This window comes from Hyperoodon ampullatus (assembly GCF_949752795.1).
Source record: "Hyperoodon ampullatus genome assembly, chromosome: 4".
Taxonomy (NCBI): domain Eukaryota; kingdom Metazoa; phylum Chordata; class Mammalia; order Artiodactyla; family Ziphiidae; genus Hyperoodon; species Hyperoodon ampullatus.
Genome location: NC_136917.1, coordinates 111,627,018 through 111,644,906, shown reverse-complemented (window position 1 = coordinate 111,644,906; position 17,889 = coordinate 111,627,018). Strand labels below are relative to the sequence as shown.

Here is a 17,889-nt window from a genome sequence, read left to right as displayed (position 1 = left end):
CTGAGCCTGTGCGTCCGGAGCCTGTGCTCTGCAACGGGAGAGGCCACAACAGTGAGAGGCCCGCGTACCACAAAAAAAAAAAAAAAAAAAAAAAAAATGTTGTGGTGAGGATTAAGTGAGTTAATTTATGAAAAAGACATGGACTGACACCGAGCACATAGTAAGTGTGTTTGCTGCTATTACTATTACCTGTGACACTACCATGCCCCTGGGCTTTTTCAGATGAAAACTTACTTTGCAGGAAAATGCCAGCTAGGACTAAATGACTCACCTGAGCAGGGTTATCTGCACAGCAGGAATCTCCAGTATGCTAATTTTTTATTTTATTTTTTTTAAACATCTTTATTGGAGTATATTTGCTTTACAATGGTGTGTTAGTTTCTGCTGTATAACAAAGTGAATCAGCTATACATATACATATATCCCCATATCCCCTCCCTCTTGCATCTCCCTCTCACCCTCCCTATCTCACCCCTCTAGGTGGTCACAAAGCACCGAGCTGATCTCCCTGTGCTATGCGGCTGCTTCCCACTAGCTAGCTATTTTACATTTGGTAGTGTATATATGTCCACGCCACTCTCTCACTTCGTCCCAGTTTACCCTTCCCCCTTCCCGTGTCCTCAAGTCCATTCTCTACATCTGCATCTTTATTCCTGTCTTGCCCCTAGGTTCTTCAGAACCTTTTTTTTTTTTTTTTAGATTCAACATATATGTGTTACCATACGGTATTTGTTTTTCTCTTTCTGACTTACTTCACTCTGTATGACAGTCTCTAGGTCCATCCACCTCACTACAAATAACTCAAATTTGTTTCTTTTTATGGCTGAGTAATATTCCATTGTATATATGTGCCACATCTTCTTTATCCATTCATCTGTCAATGGACACTTAAGTTGCTTCCATGTCCTGGCTATTGTAAATAATGCTTCAATGAACATTTTGCTACATGGCTCTTTTTGAATTATGGTTTTCTCAGGGTATATGCCCAGTAGTGGGATTGCTGGGTCATATAGTAGTTCTATTTTTAGTTTTTTAAGGAACCTCCATACTGTTCTCCATAGTGGCTATATCAATTTACATTCCCACCAACAGTGCAAGAGGATTCCCTTTTCTCCACATCCTCTCCAGCATTTACTGTTTCTAGATTTTTTGATGATGACCATTCTGACCGGTGTGAGGTGATACCTCATTGTGGTTTTGATTTGCATTTCTCTAATTATTAGTGATGCTGAGTATCCTTTCATGTGTTTGTTGGCAATCTGTATATCTTCTTTGGAGAAATGTCTCTTTAGGTCTTCTGCCCATTTTTGGATTGGGTTGTTTGTTTTTTTGATATTGAGCTGCATGAGCTGCTTGTATATTTTGGAGATTAATCCTTTGTCAGTTGATAATCTCAATAGATGCAGAAAAAGCTTTTGACAAAATTCAACACCCATTTATGATAAAAACCCTCCAGAAAGTAGGCATAGAGGGAACTTACCTCAACATAATAAAGGCCATATATGACAAACCCACAGCCAGCATCATTCTCAATGGTGAAAAACGGAAACCATTTCCCCTAAGATCAGGAACAAGACAAGGGTGCCCACTCTCACCACTATTATTCAACATAGTTTTGGAAGTTTTAGCCACAGCAATCAGAGAAGAAAAAGAAAAGGAATCCAAATCAGAAAAGAAGTAAAACTGTCACTGTTTGCAGATGATATGCTACTATACCCAGAGAATCCTAAAGATGCTACCAGAAAACTACTAGAGCTAATCAATGAATTTGGTAAAGTAGCAGGATACAAAATTAATGCACAGAAATCTCTTGCATTCCTATACACTAATGATGAAAAATCAGAAAGAGAAATTAAGGAAACACTCCCATTTACCATTGCAACAAAAAGAATAAAATACCCAGGAATAAACCTACCTAGGGAGACAAAAGACCTGTATGCAGAAAACTATAAGACACTGATGAAAGAAATTAAAGATGATACCAACAGATGGAGAGATGTACCATGTTCTTGGATTGGAAGAATCAACATTGTGAAAATGACTCTACTACCCAAAGGAATCCAGTATGTTTAGTTCAAAAGAATGGAGAGAGGTAGCCACAGTGGTCAAAGCAGCTGGGTAGAGATGCCCTTGACTGAGGCTTGCAAGTCTCACTTCCAGAGTGCTAAAGGCTCACCCTGCTCCTCATCACTCTCTTCTCTTTATTTCCGCCCTCCTCAAACTCCAGTACCTGTTTTCTCTACATGAAATCAAGTGTGTGTGTGTGTGTGTGTGTGTGCGTGTGCATGTGTGTGTCTCCACCAGGCTCTGGGTCTTACATTACTATCTAGAGTCCCTACTTTTCCATTGAAGCCTCATTGTTTTTCAGTAATTTCTAAATCTAGAGAGGAGACCTCCTTTGTGGGATGCAGAGGCTTGCTCAGTAGATTTTCACCTCTTGGGCAGGGATGCCCTCATTTTGTGGGGTAGGTGGGGTTGCAGTATGAAAAGCCAGAGAAAGCATCAGAGACTCCTTCCTAAGAGCCAGGGCGCCCCACAGCCGGGATTGCCACTGTCAGGGCAAGTCCTACCATGTGACAAATCTGAACAAGGGTCTGGGCCTGGGATGTGGGGCAGAAGTGTACACTCCCTTCTCTGAGTTCTTCCCTTGGAAGTAGTCCAACTGCCCTGACTCAGATGGGGTAGCAATTGAGCAGTGAGTATAACCCTCCTGGGGGACCAGGACTGTCCCTCCTTCACACATTCCCCCCTGTTTTCCCTACTAGGAAACTCCAGTTTCTCAGTTTGAGTGGCCTGATTTCCACTTCAAAAAATGTCTTCAGCACAGATGGGAGTTATCAGTCTGAGAGGGCAGAAAAGAGGGAAGGTGGTCCTCCCCCGAGCCTAATCTGGGGTGTGAGCTGCACTGAATTCTGTAGAATAGAAGGGGTAGGGCACATGGTTGGAGAAAGCACAGGGGTGGTTCCCACTGCCAGCGTACCAGCAGGTCTTATCCATATAAGCCCAGTTGCCACTTCAGCTGTATTGAGCCACTCAGCCTGAGCCCATGGGACCAGCTGTACTGGTTCCAGGGGTGTCAAAGATGAGAACAGCTGAGGCCCTGTCCTGGGGAAATTTGCACTATGAGGAAAGAACTGGACAAGAACACAAACAACTGCAGTATGAAGAAGAAAATAAAATGAAGTACCCATAAAGGGCTGGACTAGTGATTGGAGAGTCATGTAGTTTCTTCGACGCTGCCCTTTACTGTTTCCTGATTGTGTGCTTAACTCTAGAGATACTAATCTTTTCCTAGTGTATCACACCAACCTCGTTATATGGCACATGACAGAGAACCAAACTGAGAATGCAGACTTCAGTGCTGGTTGGATCCAGAGGTTCAACAATGTCATCGATCCTCCCACTCCCTGAACCCTTTTCAAACATGTCTTTCCATTTTGTCTTCCGCAGCACTGATCCCACCCTAAGGCTGTCTCTCCTCATGGTTGCAAGATGACGGCCGATGTTCCAGAGGCTCCTTGGCTCTCATCCACATCTAAGCAAAGAGAAAGCCTTAGTCTTTGCCCTAGAATTTCAATTCACTCTGATTGCACTGGCTTAGATCGATCACTCTGAGTGGGAGAGGTGGAACATGCTGGTGGCTTGAGCAGATTAGAGCCCCACTCCTGGAAATACTCTTACTTTTAGGGTACTGTTAGGGAAGAGAAGTGGAGAAGGATTTGGGTAGCAATTACTAATGTTGGTCATAGCTAGGTTCAGTGCAGATGAGCCTTTACAATGCCCAGGATTGGGACCTCTGTTGAGGCCCAGAAATGAGTAAGACAGGGTCCCTGGCCTCAAGGATCTAACCGTCCAGTATCAGAGACAGACATGTAAACAGATAATTCCCAAACTGTGGTAAATGCTAAAAGAGAGATAATGCAACTAGAGCACATGGAAAGAAGACTAAATCCAGCTGGAGGTTCAGTGAAGCCTCCACTGGGGAAAAATAAACAAGCCATGTCTTGCAGGATAAGCAGACACTTGTCAGGTGAAGAAAGAAGGCTGCTCTTACAGAAGCAAATAAAAAGCTAGAGGCATGAAACAGTCACTTATTCGACAAGCACTGTTGAACTTCGTAAAAGCTGAGATCTACCAGAAATATGGAGTTACTGGAGATTAATATTTGAAGTGCCTGAAGATTAAAATTTGAATTTTAAAGTTCCTGGAGATTAATATTTGAAGTGGTAGGAGATGAGACAAACCAGGAATCAAGACCAGGTCACAGAGGACCCTCTGTGCCAAGGGGAGAAACTTGGGCTTTATCTAGTGAGAGATGGCATTTGAGTCAGGGAATCTGATGTGGACTTGTGCTAAAGAATTTCACCTAATCAGTTTCAGCAAGTCTCTCCTGTACTCAGTCTTACCGTAACTCACCAGCCTGGAAAATACAAACTATGAACTATGATTTGGCTCTCTTTTTATTAATCATCTAGCTCAGTCACCCTGTTTTTCTGATGGCCACAGGGAAAACTCATTTTGGCCTTTTGTCTTGTCTTGCATTATAAATAGTTGTGTATTTGCTTGCCCTCTCGTTTAAAATGGGAAACTATTGGAGGTTCTAGAGTCTTATTCCTATTTGTTTCCACCATCACCACCAAAACATGTAAGAAGTTGCTAAATGTTTATTGAGTTGACCTCTTTTTTTTTTTTGCGGTACGCAGGCCTCTCACTGTTGTGGCCTCTCCCGTTGCAGGGCTCAGGCTCCGGACGCGCAGGCTCAGCAGCCATGGCTCACAGGCCCAGCCGCTCCGCGGCATGTGGGATCTTCCCGGACCGGGGCACGAACCCGTGTCCCCTGCATCGGCAGGCGGACTCTCAACCACTGTGCCACCAGGGAAGCCCTGAGTTGACCTCTTGATGATCTGGGTCACAGAGGCCATTCAGCTGGTTACAGAATAAACTTATTTCTAGTTTGGGAGAATAGGGTTGGGAGTTTTGGAGAGCTGCCTTCAAGGTTGTATGTTTTGAAATCTAGGGCTGGAGTACCCAGTGCTAAGAGCATGCCACTGGTGTGCTCATGAAGCAGAGAGGTAGATATTTTTCGGGCATTTGCCAGTCTTGGGCCTTCTTGCTCTCACATTCACTTCTTGCCCTCACCCTGCTCTGCATCTGTCTGCCAGGCTCAGGGTGAGTTCAGCCAACAAGGGACACTGGTGAGTTTGAAGGCAGGAGAGAGTAAACAAGTTCTTTCTCTCTCTCCTCCATCTCTGCCTTGGCTAGTGTCTGCAGCAATAGCTGAGTCTCTTCCATGGCTTCAGCTCCTGCCAGACAAGCCCACAGGATTCCAGCTTCTGCCAGGTACTCCAGGTGCCCAGGAGTTCATCTTCTCCCTTTGTCTCTACAGCCCAGAAGTTGTACTGACTTCCTGCAGTTCTTAGTCTCGGAGTTTCCACCCTGAACCCCATTTGACTCCTTTGGTCTTCTATCCCTGAATTAAATTCTATTTAAAATATTCAAATTTTCCTTACTGGATCCTGGATGATATAAGATCTCCCCATATCCCTCCCCCCAATTCTTTTAACTATATATTTTGCCTAGAATTCAATGTCACACTCCACCTCTCTTCCCCTCCCTCCCTCCAATTTTTCCTCCTTTTGATCCAGGGCTTTCGGGCTGCTCTATTTATCCTGTTAGGAAGGCATACGAGTTGATAAATGCATTCACATAAAGGTGTGTGCCCCTACTGAGAGTATATGCATTTTTAATAAATGCACAGGGATATAGTAATAATAAACTCAAAGTGATGACTCACAGATGGCGGAATTTCTCTTTCTTAAGTGGCCTTCAGAGGCCCATGCTGTCTCTGCATACCGCCACTTCTAGGTTTTGTGTGAGCATCACTCTGCCCCTCACAGCATTCCTCGGTCCAGATGTCTATTCTTGGCCCCTAGGAATGTGGATGGAGCACCAAAGTCCACCTCTGGCACTGGAAAATCAGTTCAGAGCACATGCTTTGCTAGTGGTTGGTAAGTAAATGCCTTTTCCAAATATAAAGTACGCACCTGTTGTTATTCTTAGTATACATTTTTTTTTTTTTTTTTTTTTTTTTTTGCGGTACACGGGCCTCTCACTGCTGTGGCCTCTCCCGTTGCGGAGCACAGGCTCCGGATGCGCAGGCTCAGTGGCCATGGCTCATGGGCCCAGCCGCTCCACGGCATGTGAGATCTTCCCAGACTGGGGCACGAACCCGCATCCCCTGCATCGGCAGGCGGACTCTCAACCACTGCACCACCAGGGAAGCCCCTTTGTATACATTTAAAAATAATTTTTACCCAAGTCCGCACAAATAATAATAATCCACATTATAAAATTATCTTCCCATACTACTTGAGAACTAAGACTAGCAGTTCAGAATCTCATTTTCTTTGCCTCAGGCAAACATATGCTACTCTATGTGTGTTTTTGACTCTGACACATTTACTGAACATGATAATTTTACCATTTGAAATAAACTATGGAAATTTAACTGCATAAAGATTTGATAATAAGCTCCAGGATAGTAAGTCTTAGGTCATTGGTAACTTGCCACTTCCACCCTCAAGTACTCAGATGGACTTGAACCTTCAATGGCCTTAAAAAACAAACAGCTCTTGGGAACAAAGAAGTCATGCAGTGGCTCCAGGATTAGGGAGGTCAGTCATCTCATTTGTTTTTGGGGACTGGGGGGTTTCCAAGGATGGAGAACTTTCAATGTGAAAACCGGGAAGTCCTGGGCAACCTGCGACAAGGTGGTAACCCTGTGAAGACCAGATTTCAGGGGAGAAGCAAGGCTCTGAAACTCACAGCCAATGTGTGCTATGATTGACCAGGCTGCTATGTAGAAGCAAAGTAGCTCCCTGACTGGCTATGGAGGCTGACACCCAGAAGGAAAGCAGCTCTCTGATTGGCTGTTCATGGCTGGGTGAGGTTAGTCTTTTAAGGGCACAGTGCTGTGGATATAGGTGAAATAACCCAGTATAAGACAGATTGAGGAAAAATAGACAAAGAAGAGTAGTGAGAGGGTGTGAGAGGAGCAGTAGTCACCAGGCAGCCTGCAGTGGATCCTGGCAGAGTAAGAAAGAAAATGAAGAGGAAGAAGACAAGCGGTTTTACTGTGCAGGCCCAGGTGAGATGAATGGTTTTGTACAGGCATATATGCCTCAAAGGCCTAGGGCAGTGCTTCTTAACCCTAGCTAACCATTCAGATTACTTGGAAACTTTTGAAAATGCAGATGCCTGAGTTATACCCCAGAGTAATCTGAATTAGAATTTCTGGGGGTGGACAGAGTCACTGGTCTTTTTTAAAAGCTCCCATGACCTTAATGTGCAGCTAGGGTTGAAAACCACCAACCCTACACATCTCTTTGTGTATATCTAGACACCAACAGTTAGGGAGGGTAAATAGGAAACATGTCTGTTAATATCTAGACTGATTATCATGCTTTCATACCCCCATCGGTTGACTGTAGAAACGTTGCCATCTCAAAATGTTTTCTTTGCAATATGTACATATATCAAATCATGACGTTGTACACCTGCAACTAATATAATGTTATATGTCAATTATATCTCAATAATTGCTAAGAGGCCACTGGGGTGCTTCCTTATGAGGGTTCACCAAAAGATCTGCATATGGTCTCCTGCACCAGCCTCCTCATTCAGTTGCCAGCCCCAGGGACCTTTGTCTAGTGTCTCCTTGAAGCTGGAATCACCTCCATGCAACTATGGGCCGCTGCCCACCCCCAGGCCAGTGGGAAATGAGATTGGTAAGGGGAAGCACCACTCACCTTTACCACCCCATCTCAATGATGGAATTGTTCCTTTCTTTCATTTCCCTCAGAACAGAGAATACAGGGTTCCGACAAAACAGAGAACGTAGATATTAACATGGAGACTAACTTAGGAGTTCCCTGCTGGAGAAAAAGTTTCTCTCTCCCTTTGACACAAACCTTTCCTCTTCAGTTCTCACTTGTCCTAGAATCAACCTCCTCTCAGGATGATTTTATGAAAGGAAGAATCACTCTCATTTGGAGAAAACACATGCCCTACCATGAGGGCTTATTTTAAGGCTCTAATGGGACTTAATAGTCCAATACGAGCCATCTGTGGTCTTTGGTGTTAAATAACACACCTCGGGTAGGGAGGACATCAATGGTCCAAACGACAGTGAGGCTCTGCCGAGCTTGGTGCAGCTCCTCTTCAGTCTCTCCTACATGTGGGTTGAAGCTCCTACCTGTCTTTTACTTTGTAGATATCCTAGCAACATGAATTCTTCATCACCTATGAGCAACTGCCAAATAACTTCTCAAGAATGAAGACAGAACTTCTACCTCCTGCCTTAAACAACCACAGTCTAGGACAAAATAGATGAAGGAGTGGTTTCCAGACACAGGACAATATGCAGGAAGGGACTGTGATCCTTGAGTAAGGGAGACAAGCGAGATGAGCCCTACAAGTGCCACCTCCTCCCCACTCCCCCGCCATCCTGGAGAGAGTTGCCAGGCTGTGGCCCTGAAAGGCAGAACCCAGAGAAGGCCTGGTGGCCTCACTAAGCTGAAGAGACAAGATTTAGAGTTCAGGGAAGCCAGTGGCTAGAATACACAGGACAGGTTGCTGGAGAGGAGAGAGCTGCATAAAGAGAGAGCTCCAAATCCACAGAAGGTTCTCCTCCAGTCTTTAGCTGAGTTCAGATCAGCTCATGTGTGTGAGAAAATGACTAAGGCCAGAAAAAAAAGTCCAGAGAGAAGCAAGAGGAAAAGTCTCCAGAGTTCACACTACTTCCTAGTAGTCAGAATAGAAATATCACCTAAGACAAGGAATATGAAGTAGAGTCCTCAACTGGGTGGGCCAAACTAACTTAGATGAAAGGCTGTTCTGAACCTCCTTAAAAAAGCTTAAATATAAGTCTTCTATGGATCAAACTATTTTCAAGTTACTTAACTGAGTTCCAGAACAAAGTCAAAAATATTTAAAAGAGTATATTACAACAAACAAACAAACACAGTGAGAACAACAGAACTGAAAATGTAAAGTTCACAGTGTCTGGCATCTAACCAAAAATGGCAGACTCAGGAAAATGTGGCTCATAGGAAAGAGAAAATGTAATTAATAAGAGCAGACCCAGAAATGACATAAATGACAGAATTGATGGAACAGCTATTATAAATATACCCCATATGTTTGATAAGGTAAAAGAAAGCATGAGTGTGATGAAAAGGAAAATGGAAGACAAAAAGACCCAATCAAACTTTTAGAGAAGAAAAATCTAATGTTTGAGATGAAAGATGCACTGTATGGGATTAACAGTAGACGATACATCATGATGAAGTAGAGCTTATCCTAGGAATGCAAGGTCTATTTAACACTATTACTTAAAACTATTGCTTCACCATATTGAATGATTTAAAAAGTAAAACCATATGAACATAAGAAAAAGCATCTGCCAAAATTCAATATCCAATCATGATTAAAAAAAAACAACAACTCTGCAAACCAGGAATAGCTGGGAACTTCTTCAACCTGATTAAGGGCATCTATGAAAAACCTACAGACAACATCATACCTGGTGAATCCTTTCCTCCTGAGATAAGGAAAAAGCAAGGATGTACATTCTCACCTCTTCTATTTAACATTTTTTCTAGAGGTCTTAGCCATAGCAAAAGGCAAGAAGTAGAAATAAAAGACATACTGATATGAAAGGAAGAAATAAAAGCATTTTTATTAACAGATGACATGATTGTCTATGTAGCAAATCTTAAACAAGTCTATGAAAAGGTTATAAGGGGCTTCCCTGGTGGCGCAGTGGTTGAGAATCTGCCTGCCAACGCAGGGGACATGGGTTCGAGCCCTGGTCTGGGAAGATCCCACATGCCGCAGAGCAACTGGGCCCATGAGCCACAATTACTGAGCCTGCGCGTCTGCAGCCTGTGCTCCGCAACAACAGAGGCCGCGATAGTGAGAGGCCTGGGCACCGCGATGAAGCATAGCCCCCGCCTGCCACAACTAGAGAAAGCCCATGCACAGAAACGAAGACCCAACACAGCCATAAATAAATAAATAAATATTAAAAAAAAAAAAAAGAAAAGGTTATAAGAACTTATGAGTGAATATAGTAAGGTTTCAGGGTACAAGATCAATGTCAAACTAAATTTTATACCTATATACTGTCAGTGAGCAACCAGAAAATAAATTAAAACATACCATTTACTATTTGTTGTTGACTGTTTGTGTCCACCCTCATCCCCCATTCATATATTGAAATCTAATCTCCAATGTGATGATAATAGCAGTTGGGGCCTTTGGTAGGTAATTAGACCATGAGGGTAGAGCCCTCATGAATGAAATTGGTGCCCTTATAAGACAATGAAGGGACCAAAGCTCTCTCTCTTTACCCTATGAGGATACGAGAAGTCCACTGTCTGCAACCAGGAAGAGGACTCTCACTGGACCCAACCATGTTAGCACCATGATCTTGGACTTTTAGCTTCTGGGATGTGAGAAATTTCTGTTGCTGACAAGCCACCCAGTTTATGGTATTTTGTTAGAGCAGCCTGAGCTAAGACACTATTGCATCAAAAAATATGATATACTTAGAATAAATTAGACAACAGTTGTGCAAGACCTATACACGGAAGACTATAAAACACTGCTGAGAGAAATTAAAGAAGACCTAAAATGGGGAGATACACCATGCTTATGGATTGGAGGGCTCAATATTGTTAAGATGTCAATTCTCTCCAAATTGACTTATCAATTCAATCCAATCCCAATGTAAACCCCAGCAATTATTTTTCAGAAATTTGTGATCTGAATCTAAACTTTGTATGGAATTGCAAGACTTAAAATAGCTAAAACAATTTTAAAGAAGGAGATGCAGTTTAATGTCTTATACTATTGATTTTTTAAGACTTTTTAAAAAGTTCATCAAGGCAGTGTGAAGTTGGTGTAAAGTTATATATCAATGTAAATTTGTGTATATATATATATATAAAGACACACATCAAAGGAACAGAATACAGTCCAGGAATAGACCCACACATGTGTAGCCAATTGATTTTTGACAAGGGTGCCAAGGTAATTCCGTAGGAGAAGAATAATCTTTTCAACAAATGGTGCTGGAACAGTTGGATAGCCATATGCAAAAATACGAACCTCAATTTATACCTCATACCTTTGGATCATGGATCTAAATATAAGAGCTAACAACAGAAAACTTCTGAAAGAAAATACAGGAGAAAATCTTAGTGTTCTTAGGTTAATCCAAAGGACAGCTCAAATGTCCATCAACAGGCAAATGGATGAACTTATACAACAGAATACTACTCAGAAATGAAAAGGAATAAACTATTGATAAGCTCATCAAAACGGATGAATCTCAATACCACTATGCTGAGTGAAAGACGCCAGACAAAAGACTACATACTGTATGAGTCCATTTTATAAAATTCTAAAAAATGCAAACTAACAGTGACAAAGTAGACCAGTGTTTGCATGGGGGTGAAGGGGAAGGAGGGGTGGGAAGGAAAGAATTTCAAAGGGGAATGAGGAGACTATTGGGAGTGATAGAAATGTTTGTCGCTATGGGTTCATGGATATACAAGTATGTCAACATTTATCAAATAGTATTCTCTAAATATGTGCAGTTATTGTAGGTCATTTATACCACAATAAGCCTGTTTTTAAAAAGTACAAAGAACAGTTTATAGTATAATGAACTTTAAATCCACAGAGAAATGTATCAGTCAGGGCAATTAACACTAGTTGTAACAACAAACCTAGTATCTCTGTGGTTTGATAAAACAAAAGTTTATGTTTTGCTTATGTCACAATGTCACATGGGTTGGGCTGTTCCTGGCAGCTCGAAGCCATGCAGTGACTCAGGGACTGTGGCTTCTTCTATCTTGTGGCCCTGTTGACTTCAATATGTGTCTTTACTCTTACCAAGGAGAAGAGAGAGCAGAGATGATCCTGACCAGACCTAGAAGGAGGTGCCCATCACATCTGCCCACATCCCTTAGGCCAAAACCCATTTATATGGTAAGAAGGGCTGGGAAATAGAGTCCTCTCCATGCCAGGAGAGGAGAGTAGTGCTTTTATTCCTGTATCAAGCCAGTCTCTGCCAGAAGAAAAAGAATCATCTCTTCCTAGAGTACCTATGCACACAATAACATGTATTACAAAAGAATGCTGAGCTTTTGAGCCAAAACACTCGCATTGAGATCCCTTCACAGTTTTCTCCCAGAATGATGAGAGGGCATTTGCTTCATATTTCTGAACTGAAGAGCCTATTAAAGGGCTTCTTATGAAGGAATAGTTTCTACACCAAAGGGGAATCCAAGGCTCCAGATCCTAAGAGACAGAAAATTGTTTATGGTTTTCAAATCACTCCCACAGCCTCACCCACTCCTCTTCTACTTCTTATCCCCAAGGTTTCAAAACTTTCAGAGTTCAGTCTAAGCAAAAGCATACAGCCTGTGCCCTACCCCATTTGCACCTGCACCTACAGCATGAGGAGAAACTGAATCCAGCAAGATGACACAGAGCCACCAAGAATATCTGCTCAGTCTTTAGTGGGACAGATAAGAATAAAGAGACTCCTTGCTGAAGCAGCCAGATAGCCCCACTTTGTGACCATTTGGACAAGCAGTTGACCGTGATAAGGCTGGATTCAATCTTATCATTATCAGCTGTGTGACCGTGACAGGGTTTCACCAGGTGTCTTTCCCTGTAGCACATTCTTCCGTGGCAGTGAATCTTCTCCAAACTCAGCAGTGCTTCTCACTCAGGTGTATGTGGTCCTGGGGCACGTGATGACCTGACCTGTCAGAATGTTCCTGGCACTTACCTATAGGGGCCTACAGCTGGCTCTGCTGAGAATGAGATGATCTGAGTGTTGAGCTTCCAAGTCCATACTGGTAAGTTGACTGACAGAGTTTTTCCTAAAACAGTTTTGGATTTGCATCCTGGATTTTGAGTGTAATATATGTAACGTGTGTGAACCATTCCATTTAGTCTTTTTAGCCCTACCACTCCACTGAAACCATGGTTGTCACCATCACCAACAATCCCCTCCTTGTCCAAACTCAATGGTTAGCGTCTAACTTAACATTAAAGAAGCATGTGATACAGCTGATCACTCCCTCTTTCTCTAAACACTTTCTTTACTTAGCTTCTGGGATACCACGCTCTCCAGGCCCTGCCTGCCTGCTGCTTCTTCACTTTCTTGCCTGCTGTCCTCCTAACCTTTGAATAGTATTTGACCACAGAGCTCTCCTGGGATGTCTTCTCATGCGTGAATTATGGATCTGGAAAAGCTATGGATTAGGTTCTATTCATGTAGAAGGAGCTCCCCGACTCCACCTCTCCAACCTTAATAGCTTTGGACAACTCAGACGAAAGTTTCTCTTTTCCTTCCTTCTTTCCTTCCTCCCTCCCTTCCTTCCTCCTTCCCTCTCTCCCTCCCTTCCTTTCTTGTCAGATTATCTGGAAATCATCTCTCTCTACAAGTAGTAATTAGGGTTTCCAGATATGATAGTTCATCGCTAACTTTTTTCTCTTAACTTGCCTAGAAAAAGTCAAAGAGGACACTCTCATCATTATCAGTGAGAAATGCACTGTTGTTCTCGAAAATCAACTTAAACGGACCCTTTTGGGAAAGAGTCCATGAAATGCAAGAAGGAAAAATAATGAATTCATAGAAGAGCTTGTTTCCACCCACTTGGAACACAGTCCCTTTTGCCAGCCTGTTTGATCAGCTGGGAGGAAAAGCATCCTCATTTACATAACCTCCTGGCCCTTTGTTTTTCAAGATGGCACCATTCCAGGGGTGCAGTTTCCATATGAATGAAGGAAGTTAAAAGCCCGCAAATGCCCATCAGGCAGTCACTGGATATAGCTTCTCTAGAATGTCCAGGAATTTTTGGTTGTTTCCATCTCTTACAGTCTTACAGAATGATCTAATGTTTGCTAATGTGTGTGCCCTCTTTAATAATTCAGTGACCAAATATTAAATTAATTTGGGAAATATTTACGAATCGCATGGATACCTACTGCACATAAGCTCTCCTACTGGGTGGTGCAGCTGTGCCTTGGAGGAACAGTTAGGTGAGAAGTGCCTAAACATTAAATCCTATTCCCAGTAGACTAGGCACCTAGGGGCAGTGGCAAAGTCTTTTCCTTATATCCTCTACATCACTTAAATATAGTGTTGAGGATATAAACAGGTGATCAATAAGTAGTTCTCCCAGTGAATTTCCATAATTAAAACCCATAATGGTCACCAGCCAAATTTTGGAAGAAATCAGAGTTCCTTTCTCTTGCTATCGGGGGGCATATGATGGCCACAACACCGTCCATGGTAGGAAGTGATGACAGACCAGAGGCTGAGAAGAATACTTCTTGTGGTTCAAATAAAAGGATATTTGAGTAGACAGAAAGGATAAATAAGCACTGAAATTAGCCTCAACACCAGAGACATTGTTTATTGGGAAAAAAAAAGTTTCACATCTGAAAAAACACAAGTGGTTAGGAGTTCTAAACACTCATTGCAAAATTGTTTTTGTACTGAATTCACACCCTTAATGGTTTCCACTCAAAAATGGAGCTCATCAACAATACTGCTGTCAACTCGCTCATGGGGTTTAGATCACAGAGAAGGCAATGAAAAGCCTCCTGAGGCAATTGCCATCTTTTCTGCATCTAGAATCTGGCTCAAAACCTTGTCCACATTTACTTAGTGTCTCTATACTTGTATCTCCTCTAAAGAACAATGCAAGCTCCCAGCTGAGTTAAACCCAAATCTGCAAAGCACTTCCTTTAGATATTTAAAAATATGTAAAGGAAAATGACCACAGTGCTCATACTGTAATTTCAAACGGCAATTTCCCTATTTTATAGTTTTTAATAGTGATTTTTTTTGAGGTAAAATGGAAACACTCAGCTGCTCAGTGAGGCAGGGTTAAAATATTCTGCAAAAACACAACTTACAGCAGAACCCCTGGACTACCAGTTAATGAACTCACAACTAGTGGTACAAGACAGGTGTATTGTGGCAGATTCATGGCCCAGAAAAGGATTTTATTATTATCATTATTATTTTGTCTTTAACAATAAACACGTTGACAAACCATTTTTATGATAAGTGACTAAGGGGACTAAAAAATGTATATAGCAGAATCAAACACTGGTACTCCCTGGAGTGTTCACTAGATTTCTCTCACAGCTGCTGTGCACATCATTTCTTTTCCACTTATATTGTATACTAGGGGTCTTGGTTTTCTGGCTGAACCTGTGAGATTTATTTATCAAACGAATCCCAGTCCCAGCAAGGGTATCTAGTGAACCTATGACAACGTGGCCTCTGAGGAATCGATTCTGTCAGGGGCCACAAGTCTCCCTGTTTGGGTATTTTTTCCTGGTTGAAAACTCTGCTTAAAATTTAGTCTCTTTCATCTTAATCCTGAGAAATCACGGTCATTGACCGGGAACCAACAGCATCCGATACCTTTCTGGGAACAGGAGAGTCACACTCGTTAACCTTCACCTCGAGTTTTAAATACAGCTGTGCAAGTACAGCTGGAAAAGTCAAGGTTGCCCGTTATGCAAAGCCATCCTGTGACTCCACCCACTGCCATGGAAACACAGTCGTGGATGAGTGTGAGGATGTGGATGTGGCAGGTGAGTGTGTTGTGTCAGTGGGTTTGTGGAAGTGTATGAATTTGCATGAATGTGTATTTGTATGTTTGTGACTGCTTCTGTATGAATGTTATTTATGTGTACTTTTGAGTGAATGTGTTCGTGCATTTGTGTGTTCATGTGTGTGTGTTCATGTATGTGTTTGTATATGGTCATTTGTCTGTGAGAGTGTATGACCATGAATGTGTGAATATAAACGTGTTGTGTATGGGTGTGTATTTGTGTGCAGTTTGTATGGGTGTGTGTATGAGTGTAAAAGTGTGCATGTGTCTATATTGTGTGCGTGTGGTTGAACGTGTGGATGAGTGTATGATTTGTGTGTCTAAATGTGTTTGGGTGAGCGTGTCAGTGTGTGCATGTGTGTGGTTGCCTACGTGTGTATTTGTAAATGGGTTTGTATTTTTGTGTGTAGGAATGCACGTTGTGTTATTTGTATATATGTGAGTGCATAATTTTCTGTGTTAAGTATTGCATCGTGTGTATTTGTGCGAATATATTTGTGTGTTTTGGAGTGTGTGGTGTCTGTGACTGTGTATTTGTGTGTTCCTGTTTGTATGCGTGTGTGTGTAATTGTGCAAACGCCAAGTGTTTGTGTTGGGACTGTGCGCACCCTGTGAGTGCGCATTTGCCTGTGTTTGTGAGTCTATATACTTGTGTGTATATGTGTGTGTGTGTGTGTGTGTGTGCGCGTGCGATCGAGCGCGCGTGTGAGCGGGTGTGTGCGGTCGCCGCACGCCTCCACCTCTGCGCGAACCGCCCCTTCGCGGCCGGAGCAGAGGCAGCGGCCTGGCCGGCGGGCGAGGGAGGGACGCGCGCCGCGGTTAAGCGGGCTGCGCCGCCGTCACCGCCGCCGCGCTGACTTTGCCCTTTAAATCGGTCTCCAAGCCGATTACAGCTGATCTCCCACGTGACGTTTTACCTTCTGTCTCCCGGAGCGAGTTGCCCGAGGACAGTCCTCCACAGGCTGCGGCGCGTCGCGCCGCCCCAGCCCGCCGCGGGGGCTCGGGCTCCCGCAACTTTGGGCAAAGAAACGGCCGGCCGGCCGCCCTCGCAGGGCCACTCTCCACGCGGGCGTCGGGGGCTCCGGGGGCTTCGCTCGGCCGGGAGGGCGGCGGTGGCGGAAGACAACGTGCCCCGACCACAGCCCGGCGCCCCTCGGACCCGCGCCGCGCCGCGCCGCGCCCGGAAGGCCGACGGCGTGCCCTGTGCGCGGCGCCCGGAAAAGGGGAGTCGTCCGCCGTCGGGAGCCGAGCGGGCGCGCCTTCGGACGAGCCGGCGGGAGATGGCCGCGAGGCAGGGCTGAGACCCCAGCGCCCTCACCATGCAGAAGAGCTTGCGCTACAACGAGGGGCACGCCCTGTACCTGGCCTTCCTAGCCCGCAAAGAGGGCACCAAGCGCGGCTTCCTGAGCAAGAAGGCAACCGAGGCGAGCCGCTGGCACGAAAAGTGGTTCGCCCTCTACCAGAATGTGCTCTTCTACTTTGAGGGCGAGCAGAGCTGCCGCCCGGCGGGCATGTACCTCCTGGAGGGCTGCAGCTGCGAGCGGGCACTCGCGCCGCCCAGGGCCGGGGCCGGGCCGGGCGGCGCCCGGGACGCTCTGGATAAGCAGGTACCACGCGCCATCCCCTCCCCGTCTCCCTGCCTGCGGCCGCGGCAATACCCAGTTCTTCTAAGCCCAGAGGTCCAGGGCCCGATCCGACAGTGGGACCACCCTCCGAGATTTCGAGATTCCCCTGCGGCGTCTGTGGCGGGACAGCTCCCCTCCTCCGCCTCCCCATCTCCATCCCCGCCTTGTCGTCCGTCTCCTTGTGATCCGTTGGAATAGGGGCTCGGCTTTATATTTTCCGAGACCCCGAAAGCTGTCGGGTCATTGCAGCTTCCTTGCTAACCTTACATTGCTTCTTTACACCTTGTTCGGAAGGACTTTGTGTGGCGACGTGTGTTGACACCTGTTGGGTGTAGATTGGCAAGACGGAACTAACTTATTTGTAAAAGTTTGGTTTCTCCGTCACCCGGCTAGTGAGTGTAGGAGTTTTTGCCTGCAGATGTTGGATCAATGGCTGTGCAGGGCACAAGCGGGGCTCCCAGGACGGACGGGCACTTTCTGTTGGTCACTTTCAATCTGTCTTTGTGGTTTATGTCAGTTTACTTTAACATTTGGCCTGCTGTGTCTAA

The 17,889-nt window shown here is 44.3% G+C and overlaps 1 protein-coding gene across 2 annotated transcripts in view; it reads left to right on the top strand.

The window, feature by feature from the left end:
* Window positions 1-17,035: 17,035 nt before the first annotated feature.
* RASGRF2 (Ras protein specific guanine nucleotide releasing factor 2) overlaps window positions 17,036-17,889 on the top strand; it is a gene marked incomplete at both ends in the record, with an annotated part of 248,550 nt that continues 247,696 nt past the window's right edge. For both annotated transcript variants that reach the window (XM_079701968.1, XM_079701967.1), the window contains one exon: window positions 17,036-17,323. In XM_079701968.1, the coding sequence (XP_079558094.1) occupies window positions 17,036-17,323 (288 nt within the window). The remainder of the gene's footprint in view (window positions 17,324-17,889) is intronic.